Source organism: Diadema setosum, chromosome 4, assembly GCF_964275005.1.
Source record: "Diadema setosum chromosome 4, eeDiaSeto1, whole genome shotgun sequence".
NCBI classification, from domain to species: domain Eukaryota; kingdom Metazoa; phylum Echinodermata; class Echinoidea; order Diadematoida; family Diadematidae; genus Diadema; species Diadema setosum.
Genome location: NC_092688.1, coordinates 17,499,406 through 17,525,436, shown reverse-complemented (window position 1 = coordinate 17,525,436; position 26,031 = coordinate 17,499,406). Strand labels below are relative to the sequence as shown.

Below are 26,031 nucleotides of genomic sequence, written 5' to 3'. Positions count from 1 at the left end.
TGTACTCGCAGTTAGCCTATTGACGCATTGATTCTTTAAGCAATGTTGGAACACACAACAGATTGACAAACACTTTCAAACACACACACACACACCTCAACTCTTAAACGTGTTAATATTTGCTGTACTTTCGAATCCATACTTCTTCTTCTTTTTATTTCAAACGTGGAAATATTCTTGCTTTCCCTCTCCCTCCTTTCATGTGACTGCAGCCTGAATGCTTTAAAAGTATTACGCATCAGTTAGTGGCCATCGGTTTCTATGTTTCTTTTCTTTATAATTCTATTACCTGATTGTTTCTTGTGGTTTGATTTAGAACCCGCATACGTCATTCTTCTCAGCAGGGATTAAGAATCAATGGATGAGAAGGGATCATCGCATTTCTGATGAAATAAACACAGCAATATTCTCAAAGGAATTTCGTGATGCAACAAAAGCTGACGACAAATACCACCGCTAAAGATTCTAAATCAACAAGTGATAAATGCAGCATTAAGTTCTTAATATTACCATCAAGCTATATCAAGCGTCACTTTTTTTTCTAAAATGTCATTGGAAATTGAGGGGATTTTAATTCATAAAAAGTTTCATAACTCACCTCGAAGCATCTGTGAAACTATTTTCTTAATTTTCTCTCAGGCACTGAAACAGAAACATTTAGAAAATTTCTCACAAAACGTGAAAGTGACACTTTTAATATGGGCAAGTATACTTCTCCATATTAAAAGTGTATATTAACAGTATATATACTGTTTGAAAGTGAAAATTCAGCTACCGTGGTGTTATGTGAGGGTGTCGAAGCACCCGTTAAATTGATATTATGACGTCACCTGCACAAAAGTCTTTATTTTGTTTCTCCTTATCATTTCTTTAACAAAGTCATCTTTAACGAAAATAATACTGTGTTTATTTTCAAATGATTTTTTTTTTTTGAATTTCTATTATACTCACTTAATCAACTCCCTTTCTATAGAAAGATTACTGGATGATGACAGAATGCCTTGTGAGCTGAATATGCTTAGAAAAGAATCGCACAACCTATAGAGAGATTGTTTTTCACAGGAAATTCAAAATAACATATAACATGGTGACACATGATGCTTTCATATTATAGCAAACAACAACAACAACACACATTGATACCCTTTATTGTATATATGGAAACGCTCCAAACACCCCCTTTAAAGGTTTCTTTCAAAAGAAGAATTCAGCGGTACGTTTAGCCGCCAATAAGCTGATTATGATGCTATGATATCTTTTTTTTACCTTTATCTTTCGAGGAGGTTTCAGAGATTTAACGGGCCATTAAAACATTATCTTCCTTAATGGTGCCAACACACGTCACAAGCGTTGTTAGATATTAAAAGAAAGATAAAGCTCTTACCAGAGAGACGTCATAAAAAGAACTTTTTTCAAAGGGGTTATTAAAATGTGCATTATGGCCACTCAGCATGGTTACCATACGAAGGCAACGTTTGAAAATATCAAAGATTTCGCAGTCCTCCTTTTTTTTTATTCCGGATTGCAAACAGCATGTGCATGCCCACAATATACCTCCTCCAGATTATGGCCCCACCCCTCCCCAAAAAGAAACAACAACAACAAACCACAATAAAATGAAACCCTCACATCATAAACATACAAGCATATCGAAGTAGATTACTGACAAACAAAACATGACTAACATATTATATATGATATTGTTTTGTGTGTGATTGCTCAATAAAGCATGATCTTGCTGATTATTCAGCTGTTCATGCAGTAATTTTGATTGTATACAGACACGTTATACATTATGTATTCAAAATCGGCGAAAACAAACAGGAGATAATTATACTGATTGGTTGTGACTATATAATCTGTCGGTTTGGTGTGATTTATGTATTTCCTTTAAGACAACTTGGAAACATTCAAATTAGCAAATATAAACACAATCCATGTACACCCCAACCCCCACCCCCAAACCCGCCCACAATTTAATTTCAGTGATCACTATGATAAACACAATTCTTTGTAGGAAAAAAATAACACCCCCCCCCACACACACATACACACACACACACAGAAAAAAAAATCTTGTATCCACTTCATAACACTTTTGATTATACATATCATGGTGGCAACGTCACAGTATACACACAACGTATATGATTATGGTGAAAAAGGCCTGTTCTATTGTCTTATTTTGATTAGATTTCATCGGACAGTACTATTCAAGACTCCTAAAACCACCTTATCTCCTCGCTATATATTTCCCCCATGCACGCTTACACGTCACTTTGACGCATCTTACAAACTGCATCCAGGATAATATAGGCATACTATAATGATCATGGTGATACAAATATTACAACGTATCTCCTTTATAATCATTTATAATATAATTAGACCAAATTTACTCTGCCATTGCCGTAAATGGTATACTCTCAATTGCCAAATTTGTTTGAATGTAGCAGTCCATTTATATGCATATAACAATTTATAACAATCCGTGTTTGTGATATAGCATTCAATGGGTTAGCATCATTTTGTCATTTTCAAACTTGCAATGCTGGCACTCGGTTTGTGGCACAACATTGAGACGTGCATGGGTTATGAAACGAAAAAAAAAAAAGTGAAATGTGGAAAATCGTTAATGGTTAAAATGCAAAATAATGTGTAGGCGGACTCGCGCTCAGATTCAGATTGCCAAGGTCACAGCCATGCATATTAATTTATGTTTGACGTGTGTGTTGGAGAGGAAGATGTAACTAACACATTTTTATGGGCAATTCTGTGTGAAATTTTGGAAAATAGTAATTCTCTGCATGTTTCTGTTGCTGCGGCTGACCTGAAAATTTTGTTTTATGATTATGATCACTTATTGCTGTGCTTTGAGTGCTCACAGATTGTTGCGGGCATTGTTTCTATTATAGGTTGGACCTTGCTGAAAGACCGTTTATGCTTATCAAGCTCTTTGACTATTATTGTAATGATGTGTCGTTCATAATGTATTCATTGTGGAGCGCTGTGGTTCATGGAGGGTATACATAAAAGATTCCGGATTCATGAAAAGGAGATTCCGGGTTTGAATAATATTATATTTCCGAGGTGTATAGTAAGTCCTTGGACAAAACATCCTATACCCGCTCCGTCCCTCTATTATAAATATTAGGTCCAGACGTGTAAAATTTTAATGGGTTCATGGCAATCCTTAAAGGGTAATGATGGCCCCAAAATCCTCAGCACTGAAGGACAGTGTTTAGATACTCTGCGCAGGTAACACTATTACCTGCAAATTTTACAGTCACTCGCCTTTGTCCAGATAAGCCATCGCACTTGTAAGTTTTCCTTCACTTTTAATTGCATTTAACTTTTATTTTGCCTATCGTTGTGCTATCTGGCTCTAAATTACAGCTGCTAACCTTATATCAAGATAAAATGTATCAATACCAGAACATACCTCGGAGTATGAGAGCATCGGCACGCACGCCTATAATCCTTTTATTCCCAAAACACATAGCTTGTTATATTGACCAAAGTCAATGCATTACAAAAAAAAAAATAGTTTACAGCCCTGCTTCTCGACCAATAGGCCGCGATGTCTTCCAAAAAATAATAGATTAAAAAAGATTTGAATTCAAACTAACTGGGCCTTGAAAAAACACAACAACAAACTGTAGGAGCCAAAGTGGACTTCGGGGGGGGGGGGGGGGGGTGTTTCATCAACGTTTGTCGGCGCTGACAACTTGAATCACCATAGTAACAGTCAGTGACCAGAGCATGTCAGCCAATCAAAACCAAGGATTTTGCTGAAATTGGTCAGCGCCGACAGTTGTCGGCGCTGACAAGCATTGATGAAACAAAGGGTTTAGAAGAGTGGGTTTTTATAAGATCATATTTTGTTATCTTGACGTATCGAGCATTGACATAAATCAAATCAAATGACAACAACGTTTTGTTTTCATGAAACGATTGTAATGTTTATAATATATCACATCCTCTAACGAATTGTTTGACATCATCATTAACTGATTGAGTCGTAACCAGGATAAACTGACCATGGTTTGTAGTTCGGACATCAACAACGAGACAAAATAATTATAACAAAGAGAGAGTGATGGAAAAACAATTACGATATCAAGGATGATGATCGATCGATATTAGTCTATGAACGATCTATTATCGACAGAATGCTGTCGTCGCCAATATAACTGGTATCAGTAGTCTGACGTGTGGTATATAGTCTTGATTGCTAAACGAATGAAAGCATCTCACCAAAACATCAACATACACAGCACTCTCAGTGGAGACATTATTCCGCTTATTGTCATGGCGACCACGAATCGAGCCACTCTCGGCAGATATGGCAACAACAACGACAACAGGTAAACGGACGGGCTGTTTAATCGACATGAATTAACTTTCCATTAACTTAATGAGGCATTTGACGAAATAGGAAATAGAACTGGGAAGAAACGAAGCCATGAAGTATACGGGCTCGGGGATGAGAATCTAAATGACTTTAGGAAAATTAAGGCCATATGGATGCCTATACGAACGTACATTTTGGATCTGGATCACATGACAATGCAGATGAAAGAAGACACTATTTCTTGACATCCATTTTTTTTTTTAATGTGACATTATATGAAAGGTTTGCTTGTTTGTTTATCCTAGTTTTATGCTGTCTCCAAAGACTGCTGGGCAAAGGATGTATTTAGGCTATAAGGACTGATAATGGTTTAGTGATATACTATATCGAAGACATTATCAAAAAAGTAATATACAGTATCTCTCCCCCCCCCCAAAAAAAAAATACAATCGATTTTCGCATCGATAACTTTCAAAATGATTGAACAATCTAAATGCTATTTAAGGGAATGAAACTATAACTTCTTACCTACATTTTGCAGAAAACCCCATTCAATTTCTTTAGTGGTCACAGAGAAATGTGGATTGTTGTAAAGCATGTCATGGGCCTGTTTCTTCCAAGTTCAGCACTTGGATGCATTTGTAACTGTGAATACAATGGACAAAACTTGGAGGGAAGGGATTCCTGACATGCTCTACAAAGTCCTCATTTCTCTTTGACCACTGAAGCAAATCGGATGGGGTTTTCTGTAAGTTGTTGGTAATAAGTTATAGTTTCTTACTCTGAAATTGTATTTGGATTGATTCACAATTTTTAAAGTTATCGTTGCGGACGGTCTCGTATTTTTTTTTTTTTTTTTTTTTGGGGGGGGATACGGTATAGTTGTTCAATAATAATGATAATAATGACATCAACTCACACACTTTACATGAGTGAGGTGATGACATCATCAGCTCACTCATTTACATCTTCATATTGACTGTTCAAGAACTGTTTTGTAAAAGTTAGCGGAACTTCATGCACAATTTTCATTAAAATAATTTGGACCAAAATTTCACTGTTGTATACTTGTCATATATTTTATTCTTTCTTTCCAGACCATTTTTTTTTTTTTTTGTGGTCTGGGATTTCCCTTTAAATATCTAATTTACAAAGTAGTTCAACATATTGATATCGATCAATTTCCGGTTACACTTTAATGATAAGCATGGGAGGCCGTGGTGTACGTGGTCTATCAATGGTCTTCAGAGAGGTGGTATGTGTTCAAGCATCGCATGTCTGGTGCACTGCATGATGGTTACATGCAAAGACAGGAAAGACGCCCTCGTTTCGTGCATGCACCCGGCTGATGTAAGAATGATTTTAAGGCAATTTGCCTATCATTAGTCTGGTTATAGTTTAGCAATTAGATATTCAGTTATTGTTTATGAGGAGACTGCAACCTATATTATACAAGCTCTTTTTTCAACCAGTCACCTAGCTCCATTTCCAGTCAACTTTTGAATTCGTTATGTGTAATAAAAGTCAAAACATGATCAAAAACAATATTTTCCTTGACAACAATGCTGTATTGATTTTGTGTGACTACTAGTATTATGCAAAATATAATGTTTATATACAATTGCTGTTTGTTGGAAATAAAATGAAATTAATGAACAATGACACGATGATATACCTCTGACAATGTTGTGTGATGGGGTATAATCATGAAAATTATATGTGGATATTATAGGTCCTATAACATACTACAAGCATAGACACGGAATATAAAAGAGATTGTGCTGTTATTATCAAACAGACTTTCAAAACCACTTCTGAAGGCATATAGAACTCGACCCGGAACTGGGTCCGTTGGTGTCACACACTGTTCCGGGTCATACATTACAAGGAATGGGGTCAGATATGACCCATTCAGAGTCGGGTCAGGGTGACAACATTCGGGGTCTTCATGACCAAATTCCAAGTCATTTTTGACCCGGAACGGTGTGTGACCCCAACGGACCCAGTTCCGGGTCAGTTCTGACTCGGATGTTTTAAGAGTGTATGATAGGGTACCGTATTATATCAATAGTACTATCATCACAATAAGAAACATTAGGCCCTATACATGTCAGCGGTGTTTGCGTTGCTTTTGGTGTTAGATCGTCTAGAATGGTATAGGCCCTACATGGCTGATCGTATCCTATACATGATGAAAATAAAATAGAAGTACGAGTGATCATATTAAAATTGATCTTCAGTGCATGTATACGACCACGCTCATGGATACAACGAGAACAATGAATTTGCATGGCGTCGATACACATCCGATCACACGATGTTACGTTTACATTATATACCATGATAATATACCGCAATACTAGGCCTAGAATAATATTATGATATAACAAAATCATACCCATCATGACTGTGATACTATATATACAATATTGATGTCGTACTTTTCTAATGGCCATCAGATACTGATTTTGAGTAAAGAGAAATGTTACCGGATGTCTAGCGAGGTCATTAAAGGGTCACGGATGCACGGTATGCACGGTATAGAATATGAGAATGACGCCACAACTATATAATTTAGCTAGGGTGGATGATAATTAAATGTTGTCTACCCCAACTGTGGCAAACAATTACGATACATTACCATCATTTTTTATGGTGAATGCCCGATACCCTTGTTAACTGTCGAAACCAAAGATATCCATATGAAGAGTTTGTTTGCAAAAACCGATACGTCCATATTTGCCAAATGGGGATATTTGCGATTAAAGGTCAAGAAAAATAAAGAGAATAATAAGAAAATTTTTGCTTCTTTTGACCATATCTTCAAAAATATAGCTTTATATGTAGTAACCAATATATCATTTAAAAGGTATTATTTTGTACTTTATGACAGAGATCTTACTTCAAAATCTTCAAAAATGGACTTATCGGTTTTTGCAAACAAACCCTTCATATACTTTTGGGAGAAACCAATCAAAGTCATCAGTATCTGTGTGACCCCCCCCCCCCCAAAAAAAAAGGGGGGGGGGGAGAAGGATAACACCCTAGTCCTCCCAGGTAAGGATAAGGGCGGGCGTAGATGGGGAGGGGTTAAAGAGCGCGTGTCATCGGGAATAATAACAAGATGCGTCAATAGTACTAGTATGTTGGCTCGTCAACCAGCTTGGGAGCGGTTTATAGCGGGACATTGGCACGGATTCCGCGGTTTGATGAATATCATTGAGGCAGGGGTCATGCAAAGGTCCTTGCTTGTTAACATCAACATTAGAGAGTGAGCGTTGCAAATAAAAGATAACAGAAGTGTCTACCTCAAGCGATACTAAATTCATTGCGAGGTTTATCATGACCAAAGACAGTGAGTGTCTTTGATTTAATGGCGGAGTAAATTCCTTATCCCTATGCTCAGCTAAATTCTGCTATAGCGATAACCTGCCTTGGTGTAGTGACTCGTGAACATAAATTCGCAAGCAGTGTGCCCTCCATTATTATGTACAAGGATGTATCGGTAATTTGTCAATGATTTGTATTGGCAACAGATGGGGTTTAGTTTATGATAAAATACACCCGACACCATCGTTCACCATCGCCGGTTTACGATGTGAACTCGTTGGTCGCCCATAGCAAAGTGCTGTTTGTCGGCAAGGCGAATTTACACTAATTATGCGATGTTTCCAGCACAAATTGGCAGCACACGGGTCGCGCGATTGACGTCACTAGCTGTTGGTAGCCGAGCCCCTTAGCGACACTGACTCGTTCGTCCCGCTCGCTCTGGCCTGCCCGCCCGCTTGTCGCTTGGCTAGATCGCCTCATATTACGAGTGTAACCTGTGTAAATAGCGTCCTCATAATGCAACCTACGTAGGCTGCTAGCAAAACGGCGAGAATACACATGCAGTGTGCGTAAACGGGAACTCTGCACATATGCGCACTATACAGGAATCCCGGCCTCCGCTACGATTTCCACGGGTATCACGGAGAGCGGACGAAGCCATTGATTCCGTAGTGCAAGCTGACAGTACATGTCGGCTATCTTACTGCCTTATTTGCCACAAGGAAGGAACAGACATAGCCATGGCGGTGTGATACAGCTCAATTCGAGATTTCTGCGGCCAACAGTGCACCTTTCCCGGCGTTTGGATCGTATTTTTGGAAATTTCTCACCCTCTTTGCGACCCGTCGGGCTGGCTTCGCAACGCTTGGTACACAACACCGGCTTTCACGTAGTGTGTATTGGAGTGTGTACTCGTTACTAACTTACACGGTATACAGACGGGGCCTTGGACCGTACGTGGGAATAAATTTTGCAGGCTGCGAATAATCGTGAAGATCGAGCAGAAAACCGTGTATTCCCAACATCTCCGACAGCCGTTTCTCCAGTGTTTGTGAATAAGTCTACGCCTTCTACGGAATCGTGCGATAAATTATTCTATCAAGATGGCGGATTTGGAAGCAGTGTTGGCAGATGTTAGCTACCTTATGGCGATGGAGAAGAGTAAATCAACTCCAGCTGCCAGAGCGAGCAAGAAACTCGTTCTTCCCGACCCAAGGTAAACAAATTGTATTCATCATAACACAAAATCAGTCATCGACAATAGGTCACTCCGCTCCGGTTACGGTAACGCGTTTAAAAAGTTCAGGCATTATGGGAAATAATTTTACATAAAGTTAGTTGCAGTAATTTAACTCTACTCTAGTGTTGAATATATTGAGGGTTTAATATGGTGTTTTCATTCATTCACTGCTCCAGTTGGAAATTAAAGTTCATCTCTTTTCATTTTATGAGCATGTCATCATGTTAGGTAGGCCAGCAGTACAGCAGTAGACACATGAATATGTTAACGAAAACATATTGACATACATGGGCTATTTTCCAAGACAAGAGCTTGATTTGCAAAATATACTTTTACCATTTCAACATATCAACCCAGTATGAAGTAAGTAAGTTTATCCCTTGAAATTATTATTTATAATAGTACCACTATCTAACACCTTAATAGTGAATAGCAAAATATGTTCATCCATGTATTCAACCTTTTATCAGGTTGGCTCAGGCCCCTTTTGACTCCATTTTACATCAAGTTTTGTTACTCATGGATTCTACAATGGAGAGCATTGGTTTTTAAATTTAAAATGATATATGTACCTTCTGGCCAGTCTGAGCTAAATAGCCATTAGTGGCATTCTTAATTTACAAATGTAAGTTGCAATAAAACTTGAGTTCTTGTATTTTGTGTTCACTTCCACAAGAACCAGCTCTATACTTTAATTCACTGTTTTGACTCTCTCTCTCTCTCTTACAGTGTAAGAACAGTGATGTACAAATACCTGGAAGAGAGGAAAGAAATCACATTCGACAAAGTCTTTGGACAAAAGCTTGGTGAGTAATAAACAGTGAATGAATATACTGTACACCTTAAAAACAACAACAACAAACAAACAAACACATGTATTATCTTTGCAGCACTATATATATACAGCAACACAAATGGCATCCCGGATATGATTTGAATAAACTAATGCCTGGGAATTAAGAATGTAGACGGTGCATCCAAGACAAGATGCCATGCCAAATCCAGAGTTAGACTCTTGAATTCAGTTTTTAAGTTTTGATTTCACTTCTGCATTACTTGCTCTACAAGGAAACTACCGATGTGTATACACCAGGAAGTGTTGATAAGGAATAGTTTTGCTTCAATACTCGGTGTTCAAGCCACAAAGGCTATGTGCAGTTGAAATCACCCGTCTGGCTTGCTCCCTGTCATGCTGTGATTTGCCAGATCTCTATAGCATAGCTGAAAATATCATCTGTTTTTAAATAAAATCCTATTGACATAAAATTTCATACAAATTACTTTGAAGGAAAGCTGATCAAAGTCATATCAGTATCAATTGTTTATTGATTTATATGGGGTTTTTTTGTGGACAGTTATTATCAAAGAGCAAAATCATTTCAAATACTTGTATACTGTACAGAATATCTTCAGGAGCAGAGATTGTAGTTATATGTACACTGAGGTTAAAAAGCATTGAATGTGAGTTTGTATTGCATTGAATATTCCCAATATTAAATGCTGCTGTTAGTATATTGGACAGTGTTGATACCTGTCCCTGCATAATGTTTCAAAAATTTTTAATTCAATGGACATAATACAGTATATGTCAGAATTGCTAATGTTAGTCATGCCGGTGAAAATGTCTGTTACATGTACAGTGTATATCTTATACAGCCTTTAATAACGCGTAAGATGTGACAGCAAATATACCTACACAGTACTGTACCTACATTACCTTGTGATGAACCAGCCATTGCTGTTTAATATTGGAGGACCCTATCAACAAGTAATGGCAGTCATGTACACCTTGTACAGTGTGTAATATCAGATGGCCTCTTTGCAGTCTTTTCAATATTTGAATTGCTGTTATGTTGGCCTCACATAACTGATGAGCATTTATACTTTATCTGATATTGGAATTATTGGTATAATTATACTGAGGCAATTGTGTATGGAATTGTAATTTTCTAGATATTTCTAGAGAAATGTTGAACTTTTGAACCTTATTGCAACAGTGTACACTGCATACTTGCCCACAATTATTAAAATTCTGTTTGTGTTTTCTGTAACAGGCCTCCTACTTACAGTTACTGCCCAGTGATATACTAGATGATGGCAACTCTTCTAGGTCAATCCCAACATACTGTATGAATTTGTCAAATGAAGTACCTATTGTAAGACATTTTGTTGATAATATCATTTGTGTGTGTGTTTGTGTGTGTGTGCAACATACATTTTGTGTGAAAGAATGGCTCATTTTGAAAGTTGCTGCTGTAAAAAACTCCTCTGTGTGATTATAAGCATTACCACTTCATGCTTAGAAGGTAGTGCATACGCATATTATTACCAGCTCAAATTCCACTAGCTACGTATCCTACAACTTTACAAGGTTTAATATTTTGTGTAGGCACTACAGTGAATACATTTTTTAATTTGTGTCATAGGACACCAACAAATCTGACACTTGTTGCCACCATGGTGATGATGTTATTCACAATGGTATTCAGCTGACAAACATGCAAAGTACATGTGTATGACCAGGGTACCTTTAGTTTAGCCTTGTTCGTAGACACATGTAGCTCAGTTCAGGTGCTCGGACAGATTGCATCCAAGTTAGCCTGCGATACTTATGTTATCAGATGCAGGCTTGTGCGGCAATTCAATAATGTAGAGTCAGCGCATGCTCATTTTCATGATTTAAATATAAACCATGCTGCTTTGAATCATTACTCTTTTCAACCTGTCTGATTAACTTTCACATTTTCAGAGAGATTTTTTGACAATTCTTTAGGAATGTTCTTTAAAATAATGATTTCAAGTTTAACTTGCTTTAAAATGTGTTTTCCTTTTCTTTATAATCAACATTTTATACAGTGAGTTAAGTCATCCAAACTCATGATTCGTATCACTATTCAAAAAATATTATGATATAAAATAACTTTACAGAATTGCTGTTATTTTTCTTTGCATTAGCAGTATTTTAAAACCAATAAGGAGACACTATTTTCACGTATATACAGTGAAAATCAGTTGTATTTCATGGAAGCACACAATATTTTGAAGTTTCAGTGCTTATTGTGGGGATTTAAGGGGATCAAATAGGTGTCAAATTCTGATCTTCAGTGTTACTGTAAAGCTTAAAGGATAAGACATAAAATTTGTAAGGTACATTAGAGAGTAGCAGTTGCTACTATTCTAGTTAAAGGACAAGCAGCAGTTGCTACTATTTTAGTTAAAGGACAAGTTCACCTTCATAAACATAAGGATTGAGAGAATGCAACAATATTAGTAGAATACATCAGTGAAAGTTTGAGGAAAATTGGACAATCGATGCAAAAGTTATGAATTTTAAAATTTTTGTGTTGGAACCGCTGGATGAGGAGACTACTACAGCTTGTGAGTCATGAATGCGTACAACAGTATTAAGAAAATGTAAAGAAAATTCAACATATTTTCACTTTTTTCGCATAATAAAAGAGCACTTGACTTGCCTCTTTCTAAAGGCAGGGGGAATAATATTACCCATAACATTTGTCGGTAACGAGTCGGGGGAATGTGTACTTTTTTTCAAAAGATGAAATTTTGTGAAATTCTCTTTATATTTCCTTATATTGTTGTACGCATGTGACATCTAAGTTATTCACACACTGCAGTAGTCTTCTCATCCAGCGGTTATTGCACAAAAACTTCATAAATTCATAACTTTTGAACGGATTGTCCGATTTTCCTCAAACTGTCAATGATGTGTTCTACTAATTTTGCTACATTCTCTCAATCCTTATGTTTATGAAGGTGAACTTGTCCTTTAAGAATATATTTCATGACTTGACATACTGTAGGTCCTATATATTCCTTCTGTCATGAATCACCATTGATCAGTCTCTACCCTAAGATATGCCAAACTCTGGTATATTAACATAATTTCCCCATCTCATTGCTATATTTGACATTTAATACTGACAGTGAGCACTGAGATGACCACTGAATTACTACACTTCTACTTATATGTAGAACTTCCCTTGCGTCACACATAGCAACCACTTACATTACTGTACACGGAAAAGAAAGTGAAGTCAATACTGTGCTCTGGTAATGTGAGATGGGGATTAATACGCTGTCCTTGTTGTATTGTGTCATGTGGAAAGGCTGTTTTCAGTTCTTGTTCAATAAGCACAGGGTGAAAGGATGATACAGTGTACAATGCACAGAGGTGGGGAAATTTAGGTCTTCTTCTGATGAGAAAAAAAATACTACAGTATAAGTACAGTGAACATAGATGTATTTATTCTAAATGGTAGAGGTTTGTAACTTATGAACAATTACATACATAATACTTTGAGAGCCTGTTGGGTGTGGTGTGCTGTGAGTATGTGAGAGAGAAAGAGAGAGAGAGAGAAAGAAAGAAAGTCAGCTATACTATATAATGATATTTGTTGGTACATATTGTACTTAACCCTATGTTACAGCATACACACCCTTGCTGTTTGTATTTTGTGGTGTTAGATAGAAAGATGTCATTTCCTTGTTTGTTTCTAGTGAGAAAGTAAGATGACTGTATTCACATTTCAAAGAAATGTCTTGCAACATTCAGTTTCCAAGTTATTATCTCATTATATCCATGGACTTCCAGTGTCATCTAGCAAGTGTAATGAGAGATTTTTCTGAAATTGCATGAAAATACAGTTTGTAGCAATTTTGAAACATTGTTATAGAGTACCGGTAGTTCATCTGCCATTGTATACTGTACATGTAGATTTAAAAAAAAAAAAAGCTTTTGCAGTTGTTTTTGCACACCCTGGTCTATTAAAAAAAAAAAAAAATCATACTAAGTGAAAACTTCAGTTCTGATTCTGTCAGATTCATGACAACATATTTGTGCTGACCAGAGCCAGTCTGATTAAAACATAACTTTAGTACAAGTTGTAGTATCATGCAACTCAAGCAACATTAGGACAGTACTCAGATAATACATGGGGTTGGGAATGGATTCCAGAGGGGTATGAGAAGAATTAATATATTCTGAGCATGTGTCTTGTTACAATGTCTTTATGTTTCTTCCAATTAAATTGTTTCAATGGAAAAATATGATACCCAAGTGCAAGTATTTGTGTGTGGGCTGGGGCATGTTGCCAATGGATGTTACATACAACACGTGTAACTTCAAAGCTACATTGTAGAGGGTTTATTGAGTGTACATCCATGTATCCAGGCTCAATTTCTGTCTGAAGGTCTAGAAACTGTATTTGCCTAAAGAGAGGCATGTAATATTCAAAATAAAAGTGTTGCCCGATTTCCTTTTTGACTTGGTGTATGAACCAAACTGGAGGTCACCAAATACAGTATTGTAAGTGGCTCTTCATCGCATGCTGTGTAACTCAGCTTCAAGTCAGTGCACTTTTCACCTACAGTGTATTTTTTTTTTTCTTTCTTTTTGGCAGTGTTGCTTACAAATACCAGAGTGTATTTAAAATGGTATCATCTTCTGATGGGTCAGTATCACCTATTGCATGCCAAGCAGGATGGTGAATAGAAAGAGAATTGAGTATGATATGGTGGTTGAAATGGACACCTAGTAATGCAAAATGGGTGAAGTTGGTATTTGTATGTGAAGATGTCTGCATTTAGGAAAGGTTAGAGTTTTGATATGATTAATGCTGTCATATAATTGAATCTTAATACACACTTAATGTTGATGTCAGATGATTGTTGTTGTTTTTTTTTTTTGGTCATTCTTTTATTACAATGCTGAAAAGATAATTACACATTAGATAATTAATGTAATGTGCACAGGAATTGCACAACACGTTTATTGTGATGTAAAACAATTTATGCTCAGAGCTGTACGTATTGTGCTGTGAAAAAGCAAACCAAGGTCAACAGATATTTTTTTTTCCTGCTATCCTTTGCATAAGGGAAGTCACTTTCACCTTTGGTATCAAGGCCATGAGCTTGAAATGACGTAAATTTAGCTCGATCCCATGATAACAGTGACGATTGTAAACAAGAAGGAGGTCCTGTTAGTAAGGAAGTTGTATACAATAGAGATCTATGGCAGTGATCTACCCATACCTATCCATGGAGTTCTTTTCCTTCCTTCCTACAGTGATATGTGGTGTTATTATTATTTTTTTTTTTCGCTCGTTGAAATTCAGGATGAACTGTGTACACACTGTCTATGTATGGCAGGTAAAGCGTGATGTCAGTCCCCAAACCAGCTCTATGTACGCCATGGCTTGAATACATCTAAAGTCCGCATTTATAAGTCTATACCTGTCACAACATTGTTGACCATTTTGCCCAGAGCTGACAAAGATTCTGCTAGGATGGAAAGCTCAGGCCCCTATTGACTCCAAGTTTTACTCCTCTGACTTTGCTGCTATTTTTGTAGTTACTGCAGCTTTCATGATTTTGTACCTTTACAGATGAAAAAAGAAAGGATTTCATTACTCAGGCAACCTTGATGTCAAGGTTTGGCGGGATATGGAAGAACACATACATGTATAACATAATGAGAAGAGACCTAACTCAATGATTCAAGTGAAAATACATTGTGTGTCATCAAAGCAATGCTCTGGTATTTTACCACATGCAGAGCAAGTGCAGACGCAGTTGCAACTACATGTATAGGCAGCAGTTCTGTGGTCGAGCTGTAGGGCAATGTATATGCAGAATACATTTCAGTGGCAGACTACATGCACACACACTGCAATTACACTTAGTACAAGCATAAGTTGTTTTTTTTTTTCCATTGAAATAATGTTAGCATTCATGTCATTAGATAATTGTTGTTAGAGATGAATATGAAATAAATAGAATGAATTCCTGTTTCCCCTGACTAGCATATTATGGGATGGTAGATAACCGTTGACTGCTTAGTCTCCATTATTTTTCATGACAAAGCAAAGCATCATAATAATACAGTAATATAATGATATTTTACTCCCAGAACACCTTCTTATATTATCACAGATCTCCCATTTCTGATTGTTCTGTCATATCGGAGTCTGTTTTGAAATTTTCGGCCAGTTCTGTTGACCGCAAACCGTCATATTTGAAAGTGCTGTGTGCTCTGCTTTACATGATATTGCAAGGTGTGAAAGGGCATTGAGTTACATGTTTGTTTGCACACCCCCAGATGGGCTTGGGAGAGAACGGGGCTAATTGCCATCCAGCAAGATGATGTCGCACGCTTACATGCCAGCAATGTGTCGCCGAGTAAAGTAGAATGCCATGATGTCAAACGGGCTAGGTTTGTGGGATTTTTATGACAACAGAAAAGGAAGGTTGAAGTCCTCCTTGAGATTGTAATGGCAGATCACAAGAAATCTGACATTTTGCCTAAATTTTGTAAGTGCAACAAATGTCAACAACAAACATTTTATTCTACTGTGTGACAGTCTGGCTGGAGACATGTAAAGTTTTGATGTGTCATTTGCTGCATTTTATTCTATTTTGTTTGTTTTTGTTTTTGTTTTGTTTTGTTTTTTGTCTTTGTTCTCTAGGTTGAAAACAACTTACATGTTGCGAGAGCTTCAGCTCCTGTGATTTTTTTTCCAGATATCAAGTAATACTTGTTTGTCGTCTCAAATTATATTCAAAATGTTGAATGTTGGTGTATGTTATGTACGTGTATATATATATTTTTTTTAATGGTGAATGATATTTTGTGTTCCTGTTGATGTGGGACAGAATAACTTCATGGAATTGTCATTTGGTAATCAGGTACAAATCTCAACAGTGAATCAGATTAGGAGTCAAATTAGAGTCAACCATGTCTGAAAAGGGATTACAAATGGTCATACCTGCAAATATACATTTTAGCTCTCGATATAATGTATCTATTTCTGATGTGCTCTCCAACATTCAACTCGAGTGCCCCATATTTGGATGCTGAGATTTTCATTGCCTCTTTATACATGACAGAACTGGATAGCATGATATCAAATAATTTGTCACCCAATCTCCTTTTTTTTGGGGGGGGGGGGGGTTTAAAAATATATTTCTCTCTCTCTCTTTCTGTCTACAAAATGAATCCATAGGGCAATGAGAAGCTGTCATTCAAACCACTCAAACGTGACGTGATGCGAGTTGTGCCCCCACTTCCTAATCATCCAGCATGCATTAGGCCTGATTGGTGGCCAAGGATAATAGTTACAGTCAGCAGAGCAAATTGATCATGCACAAATTACTACCTCGCAATGAAAACAGAGGATAGGAAAGAAACTTAAAGAGATGAACAGAGAAAGAGAGATAGATAGAGAGAGAGAGAGAGAGATGGAGAGTGAGAAAGAGAGAGAGGAAAGTCATGACCACATACCATGCAACTACAAATACAGCGTATCAACATTTCAAAATATAGGGGCCCATCTATTTTCTCTAAAAGAAGATTATTGATGATATATGAAAGGAATTATGAATGACACCTGTACCACAATATTTACTCAAGTACTGTGTATAAGCTGTTATTTTCGCGTACAGATATTTTTGCGAATGAGGGAGTGACAAACATTTTCGCGAGATGTTGTTTTCACGAATTGACATTGAGGCTATTGTAAATGCGCTATTACCCTAGCACATGGCGACATTTTTGCAGTCCAACTGAGATTCGCGAAATTCGTGAAAATTAAACCCTCGCGAAAATAACAGCTTATCCTACAGTAGGACATGCTCTTTCACCTAGGGCAGCCAAAACTTGCTGATATGCAAGCGAAATAGATTTTACACATTTTCCAATTCTGTGCCTTTTTAAACCCATTGGCCCGAATTCACGAAGGTGGTACAAACAAAACCATGGTTTAAACCATGGACAAAAACCATGGAGTGCCAAGTGTCGCATGGAATATTTCGTCACGAAATCAGTGATTTCGTCAATGAAATTATTATTTTGTAACAAAATGACAACATTTTGTAACTAAATGAACATTTCGTCCACGGAATGATAATTTTGTTAACGAAACCTGTCATTTTATCGACTAAATGACCAATTTCGTAACGAAATATTCCGTGCGACAGTTGGCGCTCCATGGTTTTTGTCCATGGTTTAAACCATGGTTTTGTTTGTACCACCTTCGTGAATTCAGGCCATTGAGGACAAATCCTGAGTATACTTGGGCAAGTGTCTATGGGAAATGCATGTTGTAGCAAAATCAGCCCGTCCTCAACAGGTTGAATACACTGTCCCGCCACATTGGGCAAGATCATTGCAAAGCCAGAGATGATGTCCTGAAATTCAACATCTGATCATTATTTGAAAGATGTATGATAGTTGATCTTCATTTAGCTGTAGTGTCCTATTTGAAAATGTAGCATGGATAGTCATATCAAATGCCTTTTTTTTTTTTTTTTTTTTTTTTTTTTTTTTTTTTTTTTTTTTTAGTGATGGAAGATAACATGCCATGAATGTGCTTTCACTGTATAAGAGATAGAAACCTGTATCCTGTGTGCAACACAACCCTACCATGATAATACAAGTGGTTTTTGAAATGTATTTGTTTCAGCCTCATCGTTGTGAAAGCTGACTAAAGGAAAGATCATCTTGGCTGTTTTGTGGAGTGTGAAACTGGATAATATCACTTTTTCTTTGATACTGTACCTTGGTTGAGGGGTGATGATGGTGGGGGGGGGGGTGGAAAGAGAGTACAGAGGAGGGCGAGGTTATGGGAGGGAAAGAAGACAGGAAGTGACAGAACTGTTGTTGTATGTCTGGTCATGTATGCTTCTGGTGCAAATCAGGAAATGAAATTTCAAGTTGAATCTGAAAAATGTGTCTGTTTGTCTGTCTGTCTGTCTGTCTGTCTGTCTGTCTGTCTGTGTGTGTCAAGGATGACTAGGGCAGGTACCCATGCAAAGCCAGTAATATATGACCGTCTGCGAAGTTTGCATAAGGTATGGCTCCGCACATAATTTCTGCGTCTGGCAGGAAGGCATGTTGGCTCTGAGGGTAAGACGATAAAACACGCTCGGCTTTCATCGTCGCAATGTATGCCTGGCTGTGTTCCTCCGGCCACCCCAATCTGAAATGTGCGGTAGTGCGGGGGTGGATGGCAGAGAATACTTGGTGCCTCTAATGCATGTAATTTATGCCACTGTGTATACATACATCTCTGCCAGTTTGTATTTACAGTAGGGCTGCCTGCCGAAGCAGCTAGGTATAAATTATGATGCCCTATTAAAGGTTTCTAATTCTTCCCCCCCCCCCTTTTTTTTAGCACTGTCATTGTTTGAGCTGCATGGAAGTATCTTTACTGAGTAACAAATTCCTATTTCGTTTCTAAACTTTCATATACCAGAGCTCTTTAATATGTAGGCAGTGTATTGTAAATGTCATTATAATGGTATCTAGGTCATATCTGAAAGATAATGAGGAAAAAAAAAATGTAATCTCTGTGCAATAGTTTGTAAATGTACTGTAAGATCATATTTTTAAGGGTACATGTGTATCTCCATTTGCCATTGTGTTATCTTCAGCAGGTATGTGCATGCTGAAAACACCATTCAAAATGTCATAGATATAGTGAAGTGATGTACAGTATATTTTTAACCTGGTAAATCATTATTTCAGTTTCCACTCTGTGGTTCTTTGATGGTTTCTTGGAAACAAACACATGTCCACTTTAGTATGTGTTAATTGCTTTAATGTTAAACAGAGAGGGCGGGAGAGATTAATGTTTTAACCAAATATAGATCCAAGCTAATGAGATACGGTATATGTCATACAATGTATATTTAGTGAGTTGAATTTTTCATGAACTGGGAGTTCCAGACAATTTCGCAAGTTGTTAAATTTGCGATTATAGAGTAGCGTGTACATTACTGAACGGGGAAATGTAAACGATAACATTCACCTGACATTCATATCAGGATCAGAGCTAATGTTTTTGCATGCTTTCAAATTAGCAAATAGCACCCAGCTTGCGAAATTTGTGAAAATAAAACCTCATGAAATACATGTGTTTGAGTTCCTCTAAATAGAATTGTACATGCTCTTTAACATTTCTTAAGGTGGTTTCTAAGTATCGTTCAAAAAGTTAAAAGCTGAATCCTCACCTCTTCTCAACCAATACTACACCATCCCTTTTAAACAAGAAGGTCATTCTTTAGCTCTTGAGTATCTAGTTTGAACCTCTTTCACTGACACAAAGAGAGATTTATATGTACAGTGTACATCTGTCCTTTCGTAACAGAGATTATACTTTGTACCTAATTTTGATGTGCTCTAAATATTGTACTAATCAAGGGTGCACTTTTAATAGCCTGCAAAAGTCTAAGACAGTGGCATCAGTCAAAAAGTAATTATATGTTTAAATGTTACTTCAGAGACAAGTAACTTGCTCTTTTCTATTACATCATATTGGCTCTATAATTTGTCAATATTTGAATTGCCTTTTTCAAATGTTGACTCAGTGCTACACTGTACACTTTAGAGCTTGTGTACAGCATGTACCTTACTCCCTGCTGTCAACACACGGCTGTGCAATTGATTCCCAGCAATAAAGTAAACAAATGGGCTGGAAAGGAAATGGTGAAGTTGAATGCTGACGTATAATTGTATATTTAATGGTTTCAGACCTTCTCACACCGCCCACGACAATTTCTTGTTTTCCTCTCATCATACGGCAGAAAGGATAGCCAAGATTTAAAATTATAAATACATACTGTATCAAGTTCTATGAGCTATTTTCACTACTTTGTCTATACCATAATAATAATGATAAATAGTAACAATACTAGTACCAATGATGATAATAATGATTATCACAATGTAACAGTAAGAAAGAAAAAAAAATCTTCAGTTCTTGGAAGAGGTTCATCTGATTGGTATATCTCTAATAAAAGCGATTTTCATTAGTCCACAATCAAAAATCTATTTACCTTGTGTGTGCAAATACTAAATGTATACTAAGCAATACTCTACTGTGCTCAATTGTGCATAATGTTATTGACCAATCACGAATGCTTTACATATAGGCTACACTCTAAAAAATGAAATGGTACAATATGTAAATTGAAATTCTAAATGTTGCCACTCTTCGAACCTTTTTGTGATGTTAAATTTAACATTTAACACAAGGTTGGAAGAGTGACAACATTCAAAATGTTGATTTACACTTTCATTATTTAGAGTGTAGGCCTATATGATTTGTATATGCACCATTCTTCATTCATTATGAAGTATAAAAAGCTGTAGTGGAGTTTAGGAATATGATAAGAAGGTTGGTTGGCCAATGTCTATTCTCCCCCTCTCCCCCCCCCCCCCCCCCCCCCCCCCCGGGGAAAAAAAAAAGGAAACGAAAGAAAAACAGTCTGCGATGAGGCTTGGGGTTACAGAAGTAGGTCACGGAAAGACGGGTCACTTGTGTGACACTTTTTGTTCAGTAGCTCAGCTTGTAGCTCCATCACAGTTACAACAACTCATTAGGATGCCAGCATTCGCTTTGTGAGCCTGTAACATGCACGAGGTGTGAAGTGTTGAGGTGTTCGGTCACAATATTCAGCTGATGTGGTTATATTTCTTACAATATCATGCTGATACATACAGTGCCTTTAAGAACAAGGAGACATGACTCTTGAACCACTTTGGTCTCACGCCCTCTCGGTCCCAGCCCTCTTCCCCATACCACTTCCTGTCTCTTCGGAAGCTGTTGATATTTTTCCAGCTATCTTGTTTTGTTTTGTTTTTTTTCCCCGACATCTTTCTCCATAGTCTAACTTTACCCCAAGTGTCCAATCATACTGTAATGCTTATCATGCCAGAAGAAGTATATACCCTTATGAACTCTGTGCATATTATGCGATGCATGCTTGTGACTTTGGCATGTTCAGAGACTTTAGGCCTGCGACACAAACTTATAGATATTCATACGTTAACAGCTAAAACTACCAAACTCGGTTAAACTAAGACAAGAGCAGATAGCGTATTTATACCTTTGCTTGTATTTTGTCCATTTATGTGTATAGCATTACTGAAAATCAGCTATTTAAGCTGCAAAAATGACTTTTACCATGTTGCAATGAAAAAATTTGACATGTTTTTATTCTTTCTTGGTTAGAGAAAGACAAAAAATTGAGTAAGTTATGCATGGTTTCTTGGCGGGAGCAGTTTTACGCTATTGAAAGGCGCATAGTCCCGGTAGTGTAGAGGGCGCTGTTGATGATACTGCCGATCACCGTTAGCATTGATACCAAGATTGCCGGAGTTCAGCTGTCATCAAGAGTAAAGCGCGTAGGTGTTGCTAGGTAACGTTGCCTTCGTTGTCTTCTCTGTACATCACGCAGTCTGTAGTAATGCCAGAGTGTGTGCATATACTTATGCTTCATATTGTGATATCACAAAAAAGTTTGCTAAAGCTGTCATCCCCTCAGACGAATCATGAGCCGAACTGTGATCGGACCACTGACTACAGTGGATCGGACTTCTTCGGACTCGGGGAAGTGGGCCACAGTGTAAGCGCCAAAGAAAGAGTCGTTAGCATAGTCTCTATAGGAGACTTACAATGTACGCCGTGCGCCCACGTACGCATTTGACTAAAACACCGGGACCATGTACCTTTAAAGGTAGGGGATACCTTTTACAGACCTCCCAAAATGCAGCAAAACATTAAATATGAACCTCAGGGGACTTGTTTAGGCCACTGCTGAGAAATTTGGAAGTCAACAGTTATCTACAATTTGAATAATGCACAAAACTCAACTGCTCAGTAGTTCTGTGTGTCAGCCACACTTAAGCCTTTTTGTTGCAGTCTTCTGTATTTTTTTAAAATCTATAAACACAAATCTAAATGTATAAGAGCTGATATAATAACATATAGAGTGTGTGGCAAGAATGTATATAGAAATGTTTGTAAGTTTTGATGAAATTTCTTCACAAAATATACATAATGGACACACATGCAGTGCATGGGTCTGCAAAGGTAGCCTTGTAATGTACTGGAATTTAAGGTGAGCCCCCCAAAAAATTCAGTTCAAAATCTAACGGTCAATAAAAATGTACAAAATGTTACCTTCCACTTTCAATACTTTATGGGAGTTTCTAAAATGATACTCTCTTCAACATACCATTGTATTTATACAACTCTTCATTTAAGGCATGCAAATGGGATTCCCTACCTTTAAACTGTGCACGAGGTTGACCTTTTAATTTATAGAACTTTCACTATGTCCTCTGAGTATCATACAGGCAGTGAGGGGAAATACACTGTATATTGTGTATCATCTGTTAGTCACGCAAGATATGAAGGACAAAAAAAAAAAAAAAAAGACCAGAGATCCTCCTCATGTGAATGTTCGTGTTTAAGATTGTGAAACTGATACAAACTAAACGGATACTTATGTGGGTATGGCTGCATGTATCCAGACCCTGTTAAGTTTGCATTTTGATTCAAGCTGTGATTTGATGTATGATTGATGGTGATGTATACATACATGTATGTTTGTTTGTTTTTTGTGAGCTGTATTCAATGAAGCAGATATCTTCACATTCAAATTGTGTTCATGAGAAAGTATCACTGTTGTACCCTGTTACATTCAAATGATGATACTACATGTCCACTTGAAAAAAAAAAATATGTTTAAAGGAAAAGCATGGCTTTAGGTATCAGTCCATGTATCAAATTCCAACATTAAACTTTATGATTAATGCACAAAGTGTCAGAATTTGCATCAATCATATGTTACCAGCCTTTGGCAAGCTATCGCCATATCAAGTACAATATTCATAATATATATATTATTTATTCTTTGACTCTGTATTCAATCTTTTAATTTGTTTTCTATTTTCCAACACACAGGATACCTATTGTTCAAAGACTACTGTGAGAATTGTGCTGATGTTCAAGTACAGCAACTGCAGTTCTACGAAGCGGTAGGTTGCAAAATTATGAAGTCAGAATTCATGAAGGTAGTTTTAGAGCTGGTTCATTGATTATACAGTTTTAAGTGTGTAAAAATGTATAGATGTAACAAATAACTTGGGCCAACAGACATCCAGTCAGGAATGCACGCAAACATGTGCATGTGGAAGGTATGCGTATTTTGTACATGTTTTAGTCTGAGGACTACATTTGTACCATGAATTTGATTTATAGTCAGGCGCGGCGCTGGGGTGCAATTAACTCGCCAAAAGCTTATGACCTCGAAGCCTCAGTTGCAAAAAGTAGACAGCTTGTGTGCGTAAAACCGCTGGGGAAGTGTTGCAGGACAATCGCAATATCTCACCTCAAAGCCATCAAATGATTAAATCTATACAGCAAACTGAAGAAGAAACTATTCTCTAACTCGTAATGTTAGTTATTTGGGGTTTTATTGAGGATAAACGTGTGAAAATAATGTCGAAACTTAGCTTCCAAAACAGAAAATTTGGTCTCAAAACAAGTGTTATTTTCTCACATTTTCCTTCATTGCACAAAAATGAAACTTCGGTATATGACTTATGGTAGTATATCCATGCTGCTCTCCAAATATCTTTTCTGTATCATTTGGCGCACAGCTATGTCTGGAAAAAATCGAGATCACTGTCACTTGTGACCCACGTAAAATCCATGGCGTAAGGAATACGCAGTCCGATGTATTGGTTTTTGTGCTGCTTGAAACAGTTGAAGCACAAAGCAGGGTTCCTCTCTTGCCCACTCACCACCCTGCTGACCGAAAATCGACCTCTGTCGCATTGCGCCGAGCCTGACACCGCTGATTGGCTAAGCGTGCACTCACCAGTAGAAAACGCATGCGCAGGAGGATGATCTAGTTGTGCATGTCCAGTATCTTCTCTTAAAGTTGGTTGTCTTTTTGCTCTTATTTTTACCTAACTACTAATTGCACAAACACGAGACTTCGCAGGTAGTGAGTCTGGTGTATACAGACTAGTAATATGTTGATCAAATGCATATTCATGCAGGCGCAGACTTGTGTCGGGAAAAAATCGTAACCCTTTCCCACAGTCGACTCAAGCAGAAAAATACACATATCTCGAAAGGTACATCAGCGTTTTCGCCCAAAAATCATATGAAGGATGATATATTCATATTTGATATATGTGTGAAGTTTCAAGGGATTTGGTGGTAAAATAAGGGAGATACGAGGAGGTGAACTTTCGAGATTTTTTGTCCTTCCCTCCGCACAGCGCTTCGATGACCGTTAAGAATTCAAAAGCTTTGGCCTCTTATCAGTGAGTTAATTGCACCGTAGCACCGGGGCTGTAGTAGCTTTGTGACTTTGGGCCTAAATGTATCCGCTTTCTGTGGTGATATACTATGTCAAACATTTCTTTATATGTTGAACAGGATGGCGCATGATACGTCACGTCGTGACGGCACAGTGACATACATGGAGGTTTACTGTATACGCTATATATTTCGCGTGGGTTTTATTTTCGCGAATTTCGCGAGTCGGGAGCTATTCGCGAAATTAACAACACGCGAAAATATTACCTTCCAAAATGAAACCCTTGCCTTGACGATACAATCATTTTACGGCTTACCGAACAGACCATACTGGCTAAGCTTGTTTACGTACATATAGCATGTCCACGTCTAACTACTAGAATCTCTAGTATACACAGCCCAGTCGCTGTGGTAGCATTCGTTGCTAGTAAGTTGAAAATTCACACTTTCTTTGCCACTTCATATTTTCTCTGGTCCCCCAATCGCAAATTTAACCACTCGCGAAAATGTGTGACATCAGCAATTCGCGAAAATTTATGTACGCGAAAATTATAGCGTATACAGTAATACTTTGTATCATGTCTAAGTGTTGACCCTGTATTGTCTGTAAAGGAATATCAGATACCAAAGTTTGTTTTTGTTCTGTTTCTAGGAATATGACATATTTTTCAACTATGAATAATATGACTGCAAAAATTGTATTAGCACTGTTGCTTTCGGTGAGGTCATACAGTACAGAGAGTTTCATTCAGCACAGATCATGCCAGTTTCTTCTTCACACTTCTTTTCATGAAGAAGTTTGATTTTTTTTTTTTTTAATTAGCAGAATATGAGGTACAAAGAAAGAGAATTATGTATTATTACATTTCATGGCTAACTTCTAGCAGTGCATTATAATTTATACCAAATAGTTTTTGTGCAGAGAAAGTTATGACACCTAATATGATACCTAACTTGCATGTCAAACATGG

The 26,031-nt window shown here is 37.3% G+C and overlaps 1 protein-coding gene across 2 annotated transcripts in view; it reads left to right on the top strand.

Annotated features, from left to right (window-relative positions):
* Positions 1-8,380: 8,380 nt before the first annotated feature.
* The window catches only part of LOC140226962 (G protein-coupled receptor kinase 3-like), a 123,390-nt gene continuing 105,739 nt past the window's right edge, over positions 8,381-26,031 (top strand). For both annotated transcript variants that reach the window (XM_072307396.1, XM_072307395.1), the window contains exons 1-3: positions 8,381-8,900; positions 9,654-9,730; positions 23,693-23,766. In XM_072307396.1, the coding sequence (XP_072163497.1) occupies positions 8,788-8,900; positions 9,654-9,730; positions 23,693-23,766 (264 nt within the window). In that variant the 5' untranslated portion in view covers positions 8,381-8,787. The remainder of the gene's footprint in view (positions 8,901-9,653; positions 9,731-23,692; positions 23,767-26,031) is intronic.